At 37.1% G+C, this 10,877-nt stretch overlaps 1 protein-coding gene across 1 annotated transcript in view; it reads left to right on the forward strand.

The window, feature by feature from the left end:
• LOC113196067 (transmembrane protease serine 11F) overlaps positions 1-9,868 on the forward strand; it is a 37,772-nt gene extending 27,904 nt beyond the window's left edge. Inside the window, exons 7-10 of the mRNA XM_077803138.1 lie at positions 803-1,004; positions 2,583-2,842; positions 3,312-3,454; positions 9,710-9,868. Of these exons, the coding sequence (XP_077659264.1) occupies positions 803-1,004; positions 2,583-2,842; positions 3,312-3,454; positions 9,710-9,868 (764 nt within the window). The remainder of the gene's footprint in view (positions 1-802; positions 1,005-2,582; positions 2,843-3,311; positions 3,455-9,709) is intronic.
• The last annotated feature ends 1,009 nt before the right edge of the window (positions 9,869-10,877 follow it).

Genomic DNA, 10,877 nt, shown 5'->3' on the forward strand with positions numbered 1-10,877 from the left:
TAACTTGAACTTTTATGATCCATGGGATGAGTTAAAAATTACATAGTATTCCAGATATCATATTAATAAGTTCTTTAAATATTTCTCTTTTAATATTCTCTCACAACTCAAGAGAGTGTTTTAAACTGGTAATAAGTTGAGACTTTGTTAAATTTTTTCAGTTTTCTTGCATTTTAATGGAATAGCTGATATGCACATTTTCTGCCCCCTTCTCAGCCCTGCCCCCCACGCCCATGAAAACTTTGGGTCTTTTGTGGACAAATTTTTGATACTCAGTAAATTATCTATTTATTGATAAAATACAAATCAAAATGTCTGGGTAACGGTCAAAAGAACAGAAATCTTTTTCTGCACTTTAGAGCTGCCCCCCTCACCTGTCTTGGTTAGAAAAGCCCAAGCCCATGACCATGACCAAGTGCTTGTCCAGTCTGGCTGTGTTTTCCAGTTTCTAAATCTATTCTGCACTATATTAAAACTGTCCTTTCTTGTAATTTAATCTCATTTATGATTTAGTTTACATTATCCATCTATATATGTTTCATAGAAAGATGGAAATCAATTCTTGGACTGAATGCCTCCAAATGTTGGTAATATTTCTTCTGAGCCTCAATATAATTAGTAAGAGCTATACAAAATATAAAATAACCTCAGAGGTTGAGTGCTAGGAATGGTTTAGAGGGCTGAGACAATGAATTTTCTAAGTATCTCCACACAATACAAATGTGTGTGAGTGTGTGTGTGTGTGTGTGTGTGTGTTTTCTCCTTTTTCCTTTTTCAACTAACATATATTTCTGTGTGACAGGCTGTGGAATAAGGATGACATCTTCAAACATGCCATTACCAGCATCGTCTTCTACAGAAAGGATTGTCCAAGGAAGAGAGACTGCAATGGAAGGGGAGTGGCCATGGCAGGCCAGCCTGCAGCTCATAGGGGCAGGCCATCAGTGTGGAGCCAGCCTCATCAGTAACACATGGCTGCTCACAGCAGCTCACTGTTTCCGGAGGTAAGTTCACCAGGCTGTTATGAACATTATTTTCCCAGTCTTCTCTGGCTATTGATTCAATGCATGGGAAGGGCCCAATCTCACTATTTTGTCCTCTGCTCTACTCAATATGTACCTGGCACTGTCCCCTAAATGCATCGTGCTTGCTCTATGTCCCATCCATGATGCTTGGTTTGAATTACTGGTAGTTCTTACCATGGGTTCCCCTGTGTCATCATGATCCCAGTACTATCTTTCCTATGATATCAGATGATTTTAGTGCAAAGACTAAATATTATACATGTAACAAGTTTAATCTCTTCCAAATACTCAAAGTCATCCATTTCTGTTCTGTCCTTTCCTCCCAATTAATCCCTCTAACTTCCCTCTGTTAATATTCAGTGTGACTTTAGAAATAATAAAAATAATAATAAATATCCCTCTTGACACTCTCCATTCTCACTTCATTATCCAAGAAACCCTAGTGGGCTTGTATAATTTGGAGAGGTGGAAGTTGGGCAAGACCTGCTATTTTGTCACACTGCCCTCACAATAGCAAAGACTGGTCATTTATAATCCAGCGGGAGCTATCTCCTTGGGCTTTCACAGTTGTAGCTCTCAAAATTCAGCTGTGTCAATTCTATACACAGACATACATAGGCACCCTATTACCCCGGGAGATCAGGGAAATAACCATCTTTTCATCCAGAAGTTTTATCCTCAGGGTACAGAAAATTTTTCTTTAAAGTCTCAAGATAGAAAGGTTCTGAATAAAGCCTCTTTGCCTGGCCTGAGCCACTATTTGTATACCCTTCTAGAGAATCCTATCCTTCGTTATCCTAAGATTGTTTTCATTCTTCTAAGGGTAATAACCCAAATGATTCCAGGATATTTACACCATTTTTTATGCGAATGATCTAATGAATTTATGGTGATTGTCTGTCACTCCCTCACTGAGAAGAGACTCACTTATGTATATTTATGAGTCCCAAAAATAACTAGCCTCATGCCTTAGAGGTGAACTTGAATCTCCCTCACTTGTTAAGGCTTTCTGATTTACTCATGTTCTCATAGCCTACTAATCTTTGTGCTTCTCTTTTTGTGAAAGTGTCATCCTCTTTAGTTTATAGTGGATTTCTTTTAAAGTAAACTAAAAAACAAACGAAAACAAACAAACAAAAATCAGAATTCTGGCTTTATAGAATGAATCTTTAAATAATGAAGAATATAAGCTATAATGATTGAAATACTTGCTTCAGTAGGTCTCTGTATGCTGACAGACATACATGGCAATTGGCTATTGAGCTTGATAAAGTAAAGATTACTGGTGACTTTGAAGAGAGATATTTGGTAGTGTAATTGGAATGGGAAAGGATTCAAGAAAAAATGGATGGAAGATAGGGTGCAGTATGTTTAAAGACCACTTTTAGGAATTTTTTTAATGAGAAATATGAAGTTGATGGTAGTTGTGATGAAAATGATGATATTTTTAAATGTGGAAGACAAAATTATAGTATAGTTTACACAGATAATAATAAGCCAAAAAAATTAAAAGGTAACATTTGTTGTGCTTAACTTTATTTTTAAAATTTTTTGTAGGAATAAGGACCCAAGTCAATGGATTGTGACTTTTGGTACAACTATAACACCACCTGCTGTGAAACGAAGTGTGGGGAAAATTATCCTCCATGAAAATTACCATAGAGAAACGAATGAAAATGACATTGCTTTGGCTCAGCTCACAACTCGAGTTGAATTTTCAAATATAGTCCAGAGAGTATGCCTCCCAGATTCATCTATGAAGTTGCCACCTAAAACCAGTGTTTTTGTCACAGGATTTGGTTCCATTGTAGATGATGGTGAGTGGTTTCAATCTAATTTTATGCAGCTATGTCCTGGTATCAATGAATTTCCTTGGTCTGAGTTTCCTTATACCAAAAATATACCAGTTGGACAAGACTGATGTGATCGATCGCTGTGAGAATCTCATGAAAACTGTAGAACCTCCCCTCATTAAAATATACATGTGTAAAATTTGCATATATTTTAATATTTTCTATAATATACAAATATGTAAAATATATAATATTTTGTACACAGTTTTAAGGCTGCCCTGAAAGATCCATCAATATGATACAAAATTGGGTTGTGATTATTATTTTTCTTTGTGTGCACTTACTATATAGAACATAAACTCAAGGAATAACTGAAGTTAAAAAAATAACCTTGTGATTTTGCTCCTAGAAATATATCACATTGCTGTCTCTCATGTCTTGTATACGATTATATTAGAAATACACATTGTTTGTTTGTTTGTTTGTGTAACAGGACCTACACAAAATAAACTTCGTCAAGCCAGGGTGGAAACCATAGGTACTGATGTGTGTAACAGAAAGGATGTGTATGATGGCCTGGTAACTCCAGGGATGTTGTGTGCTGGATTCATGGAAGGGAAAGTGGATGCGTGTAAGGTAAAGCTAAAGTCAAAGCCAAAACTTTAAAGGAAAAGTTTTCATTATATATTTTTAACTCTGGCATATATTTTACCTGGAAGGAAAAAAATGGCATCTACTTCACTAAGAGCTAAGTTTATCTAATATACAAATATTATTATATTATGTTTAGTGTGTGCTAAGGCAAAAACAAAGAACTTGCTGGGGGCTGGGGATGTGGCTCAAGCAGTAGCGCGCTCACCTGGCATGTGCGGGGCGCTGGGTTCGATCCTCAACACCACATACAAACAAAGATGTTGTGTCCGCCGAAAACTAAAAAAAAAAATATTAAAAAAAAGAACTTGCTGCATGTTATTTCATTTAATATAATGAGACATAAGCAGTACTATAATGATTCCTATCTAACAAATTAGGAAATTAAAGGCTTGCTCCATATTTCTGTTCACACAATTACTTTTATGATCTATTGTTGCTTTCTGAAAGTCATAAACAAAAGACAAGGAAACCTCTTCTCTGAAGGGCACATCACTCATGTCTTCATAATCTGTCAAATATGTTATCATCCCCCACCATCTAAGACACTCCCTTTTGTCCCTCTCACACACTGTAAACTTTGTCATCTAAAACAGGTTTCCTCTCAACCTCAAACTCTGCAGTATCAATACTGACCCATTTAAATAGTGTACTCTTAGTTCCTACATTTCCTTTCTAGTGATTGAGGATTTCTTCAGTCACCTTAGACCCTATTTTTTTTTAGGGATTTAAATCTTCTTATTTGTTTTAATTAGTTACATATGACAGTAGAATGCATTTATGCACTTCAATATATCATACATAAGAAGGGATATAATTTTTTCTGAGTGTACATGTTGCAGAATCATATTGGTCATGCAGTCACATATATACATAAAGTAATAATGTCTGTTTCATTTCTATCCCCACATCACCTTCCCTTCCCTCCATCACTACCTAATCTAAGGTAACACTATTCTTCCCTAGTGCCCCCTGCCTTATTGTGAATTAGCATCCACATATTAGAGAAAACATTCAGCCTTTGGTTTTATGGGACTGGCTTATTTCAAACTTAGCATGATATTCTCCAACTCCAACCATACTGGCAAATGCCATAATTTCTTTCTTCATTAAAGCTGAGTAATATTCCATTGAGTATATATACCACATTTTCTTTATCCATTCATCTATTGAGGAACACCTAGGCTTGTTTCATAGTCTAGCTATTGTGAAGTGAGCTGCTATAAACATTGACGTGGCTATGTCAATATGCTGATTTTAAGTCCTTTGGGTATAAACCAAGTAATGGGATAGCTGGGTCAAATGGTGGTTCCATTCCCAATTTTCTGAGGAATCTCCATACTGTTTTCCATAGTGGTTGCACCAATTTACAGTTCCACCAGCAATGTATGGGTGTACCTTTCCCCCCACATCCTTGCCAACATTTATTGTTGTCTGTATTCTTGATGATTGCTGTTCAGACAGGGATGAGATGTAATCTTAGAATAGTTTTGATTTGCATTTATCTAATTGCTAGAGATGTTGAACACTTTTTCATATATCTGTTGACCAGTTGTATTTCTTCTTCTGTGAAGTGTCTGTTCAGTTCCTTAGCCCATTTATTGATTGGGTTATTTGTTGTTGTTTTATATTTATTTATTTTTTTGGTGTTAAGTTTTTTTAGTTCTTTATATATCCTAGAGATTAATGCTTTATTGGAGGTGCATGTGGTAAAGATTTTCTCCCAATATTTAGGTTCTCTTCTCACGTTATTAATTGTTTCCTTTGCTGAGAAAAAGCTTTTTAATGTGAATCCATCCCATTTATCAATTCTTGATTTTACTTCTTGTGCTTTTGGAGTCTTGTTAAGGAAGTCAGATCCTAGGTCAATGTGGTAAAGATATGGGCCTATTTTTTGTTCTATTAGGCACAGGGTCTCTGTTCTAGTGCCTAGGTCTTTGATCTACTTTGAGTTGATTTTTGTGCAGGGTAAGAGATAGGGTTTAATTTCATTTTGCTACATATGGATTTCCAGTTTTGCCAGCACCATTTGTTGAATAGGCTATCTTTTCTCCATGAATGCTTTGGGAACCCTTATCTAATATGAGATAACCATATTTATGTGGGTTTGTTTCTGTATCCTCTATTCTGTACCATTGGTCAACGAGTCTATTTTGGTGCCAATACCATGCTGTTTTTGTTACAATAGCTCTGTAGTATAGTTTAAGTTCTGATATCCTGATGCTCCCTGCTTCACTTTTCTTGCTAAGGATTGCTTTATCTATTCTGGGTCTCTTATTTTTCCAAGAGATTTCATGAGTGCTTTTTCTAGTTCTATGAAGAATTTCATTGGGGTTTTAATATGAATTGCATTAAATCTATATAATGCTTTTGGTAGTATGGCCATTTTGACAATATTAATTTTGCCTATCCAGGAGCATGGAAGCTCTTTCCATCTTCTGAAGTTTTCTTCAATTTCTTTCTTTAGTATTCTATAGTTTTCATTATAGAGGTCTTTCATCTCTTTTGTTAGCTTGATTCCTAGGTGTTTTATTATTTTTTTTTGAGGATATTGTAAATTACATATCAGGCTTTGTTATCATAAACACTTTCATCTTCAAAGGCATAAATTCCCATCTTCTATTTGATTAGCAACCCTGTATTTCCCCTCTGTCCACTATCTTTCAGTTGCTCCTGGTTCCTTATGTACAATCTAGAGGAAAGAGCTACCTCTTCCATCCTTTTTTGGTGTTCTTTGACAATGGCAGTTCACTATTTATTCTCACCTGGACTTCTTTTTGGGTCAGCTATTAGTGACTCCAGTCAAGTAGTATTGTGTTCTCTAGTTGTTATGGAATGTTACCTATGCTCTGTGGTCAAGTAGAACTGCTAGCTGTGCTCTGTTGTCTAGTGAGACCATTGGCTGGACTCTGTATTAAAGCTGAACTATTATTTGGGCTCTGTAATTGCTCTATTTGGGCAGTGTTATAGGTTGACTTTCCTGGCTAACCTGTTCTGCAGTTGGATATCTATAGTTGGGCAGGGCCATGTTCTTGGCTCAGAAGCTGGGAAAGAGCTCTGAGATCATTATTAAATCTTGTGAGCATAGCTGAAGAAAAGCCAGAGGCTATGTTACACAGATATATATGAACATGGGGTTATCTCCTGTCCTACTGTAGACTTAAGCATTGAGTACCAAGGCTTGGTGGCATAGCATTTTAGATGATAGGCTTGGGCAAAGTCAGATGCTTTCCTCAGCAGACATTCACGGACCTGGTCTTGACTTCTGCCTTGGCAAGTACTTTTGGAGACATTCAGGGTTTGGATGTGTTGATGCTTAGCAGTTGGATATGGGTGGGGTCAAATGTTCACTCAGTAGATATTCACCAACATATTTCTGCCTGAAAGTTGGTGGAAGAGTTAAGGAGAGCACCAGAACACTGGCTGGGGAATCTGGCCAGGGTCTCAAGTCTGGGAGACCCATTTATCATGTTTCCTGCAGCATGATGCTATTAGCTATGCTCTGGCAGTGATGGTGTGCCCCCCACCCCACCCTATGGCCAGAATACTGAGTCACCAAGATTAGCCCTCTGGTCACTGTGAGCCCCACCCAAGTCCTTTTGTTTCTAACTTACCTCAGTTAGTCTAGCTTTGCTGATACCTCCAAAGTTCCAATGGGGTGGGACAGGAGAGGGTCTCTTATGTTGGGACCCAGAATAGTGGGGAAGCAAATGTCTGTTTCCACCTCCTTCCTCCCACTACAAAAACAGGATCCCTTAGAATCCCCTATGCTGGCTTTCAGAAGAGCCAACATGGCCAAAATGGAACTGCTCCTGTTATAGTTCTTGTATGGCTGTCCTGGTGGAATTTCTGAGGGATGGGGAGTTGAGCAGGAAAAATCTTATTCTATCTTGCTGACATCACTCCTACCTCTTATTTTTGTCTATCTGTCTGTCTTCTCTCTGTGTCTCTTGACCTGCACCCAAGCAGTTAATTGCTCCTGGAAAAAAAAAATAACCTCACAGAGAACCTTAGTTTCACTAGAGATTCCAGATAACAAAGCTCATGGTCCTGCTCTGTTTCATTTTTGTTGTTGTCTGCTTTCTTGTTTTGTGCCCCCCACCACCCAATCTACCATTCTCTGAAATTTCATTAATTTCCACTTTTTCCTACCCCTTACTTGCAGCAAATGTCTGTTTTCCAATTTTTGAAGAAACCATAAGAGGGGAATTTCCCTCATTCCCAGAACCAAGCATGCAGCCCTTTCTTGGCTTGGACGCACTGCTTCCACTTTCAGCTTAGATCTCAACAGAGTAGCTATCTCTTCTCTAAAGTTCTCTGCTTATGTTCTCACTGGCCATTTGGGGAAGATTACCCTAGCAATTACTTCCTTTTTATGTTTATATTCAACATTTATCTTACACTAGATCCTTCTTTACTCAGATGCTTTAAAGTAGGGAGGAAAATCTCTTTCCTGACTGAGATGCTTCCAGATAGCATCCTATCTTGTTTCTTTATTTGGGGAGAAATATTTGGGGAGAAATTTGACACTAATTTTCTTCACACCAAATAATTTTTTAAACTATTTCAATATGATTTTGCCTTTTTACATCAGCAAAGTAGCTCTTTCTAAACTTGCCAATGACACACCAATGGCATTCATGTTTTTAAAATATTTGTGATCCTATTCTTTTTGGGTTTAGTAGCAATATTTTATGATGTTCGTCACTCCGTTTTCTTTAAACAGTGTCGTCCCTGGTTTGTAATTATTTTCAGCCCAGCTTTCCTATTCCATATCCAGTTGATGATCTAATCCCTGTGCATTTTACCTTCTTCAATATATCTCCTTCACTATCTTTCCATTGCCTTCCTCCCCTCTTTCTGCCTTCCTTCTTCTATCTTCAATAGACGCTATCAGCCATCCTGTTAATTATCCCATTTTCACTCTTAAGCTCCTCAAGTGCATTAATCAAATGAAAGCCAGCTTGATTTCTAACAAGATGCAAATCTGATCCTGTCAAACCCCTCCTTAAAATACTTCAGTGGCTTTCTTTTTTATCTTAAAATACAAAACAAAACAAAGAAACACTCCTACACAAGACCTACAGGGCTCTGCATGGACTCATCATCCCCTATCTCATCACATACAACTGGCCTGCCTTGTTCTCCTCTTTCCACACCCCACCCCAGCTACATGTAGGCCCTTGAACATTCCAGGCTTCTCTATGCACAGAATATTTGCAATAATGTTCTCTCTGCCTGGAACGCATTTCATCTTCATTTTCTTTTTCATGGTCAACCTCACTTCCTTCAGAAATCAGCTCAGTTACACTTTATGGGGGAAAACATTCCTTTCTCACCCATCAGTCACATTCCCCTATTGTAATATTTCCATAGCACCTATCACAGTTGTAATTTTGCATTTTGGTTATCACTGTATTTCAAATATCCCTAAAAATTGCTGGGACACGTAACAGGAACTCAATAAATAGTTGGGAAAAGAATAAATGAAAGAGTGAGTGGCAAAGGCTCAGAAAGGTAAAGTATTTTACCCAAGATTACATAGTAATTAATGGAACTGGACCTAAGACTCAGGCAGTTCAACTACTAAGTTCATACTTTTAACCTCTATGTGTATATCTGTTTATTTCTTTAATTTTCCCTGTTCCAAACAGATTCAAAGGAACATCTATAAAATTCAACAAGAAAACATGCATTAGAAAGAGTTCATTAAAAGAAAAGGAGATCAAGAATAGGTCTATAAAGTAGTCAAGTTAATAATATTCAAGAGAAATCATTGAAATTTTCAACCACAAATAATAATTTTACATTTAGCATTTTTATGAACAAAATATTACTAAATCAAACTAATAAAAAAAATCCAGGGGTTGGGGTTGTGACTCAGCAGTAGAGTGCTCGCCTAGCATGTGCAGGGCACTGGGTTCAATCCTCAGCACCACATAAAAAAATAAAATAAAGGTATTGTGTCCAACTACAACTAAAACAAAATACTTTTTTAAAAAAATCCAAAGATTATGGACCAGACATAATGCAACCATTCCATGTAAATTAGTTACAGTCCATGTAAAATTTTAGCACAAAATTGAAAGAAACATTATATAGTCTAAGAATAGTCTGGCTGTGTGTTTTATGTACCAAATTTGTTTTATTTCCCCTGTGGAAAAGAGATGATTACAATAATCATCCTACTGAATTAAATTGGAATTAACAATTTCAAATATGTATTTGTTTTTATTCCAGGGAGATTCTGGTGGACCTCTGGTTTATGATAATCGTGACATCTGGTATATTGTTGGTATAGTAAGTTGGGGACAATCATGTGCTCTTCCCAAAAAACCTGGTGTCTACACAAGAGTAACTAAATATCGAGACTGGATTGCCTCAAAGACTGGTATCTAGCATGGATGGTCCATGAGTTACACTGACGGCAAATAGAACTGAAACATCTACATCTTGTATATTATCATTTAGACTCATGTGGTTTGAATCAGTGCTTTTGCTACATGGCAAGAAACTTTTGAGACCTGAACCAATCTAATATTCTGAGGTGGATCTTGTGAATTTTTGAACAAACTCTACCTCGAGGGAAGAATACAACACACATGTCAGTTAGCACTGATTCCTCACTCACCTGGGAAACTGTGATAGTTCTTAATGTGATAAATACTTACAAGTGGTGTAATTCCTTGATGGAAGATGGGGATCATCATTTTTCACAGGATATGAAGTGCTGCCAGGCTGTCACAATCTTACCTTACTAACACCTGAAGCATCAGGGATTCTTCTAGCAAAAAGTCAAACAGCAGTCTTTCCTGAAAATTCAGAGCTTCAAGATTCTACACTGGACATTTCATGGCTGGAATGGAGGAGCATGGGATCTGCAATATAACTTGAACTTTAACCTGGGTTTATATATAGCAGTACAGAGCATTATCATGTATCTGAACTTGCCATTAACACTGCATTAGGCACTCAAGGACTAGCTTCCAGAAGTTGTTGTGTTGTTAAGAAGCATTTCTTATTTATTCTTCAATGATATCTTGCCATCTATACAGAGTCAGAGTCAGCCCAAAATGAAGAAGATTCTTGGGAACAATTTTCCACGAGTACAAGGAAGATATAAAGAAGGGGACAAAGATTAGCAGAGTTGGTTTTGAATGATTATTTGTGGAAAAAACACTCTAAATATTTGATGGAATGAGCCATACACTTATTTGTTTAGTGATATCTACATCAGCATATGATATCTGGTGCTTTTTTAAGTCAGCAGCTCAGCTTTCCAACAGATCAGATGTGTATCAGAACGTAGAATGTAGAACTGATTTGTATGAAGTACTTAGGACAGTGCCTGGCATACACTGAGCACTAAATAAAGGGAAACAAATGCCTCAGCAAGCTTTAGATAAAT

The sequence above is a fragment of the Urocitellus parryii genome, chromosome 10 (assembly GCF_045843805.1).
Source record: "Urocitellus parryii isolate mUroPar1 chromosome 10, mUroPar1.hap1, whole genome shotgun sequence".
Classification (NCBI taxonomy): Eukaryota; Metazoa; Chordata; class Mammalia; order Rodentia; family Sciuridae; genus Urocitellus; species Urocitellus parryii.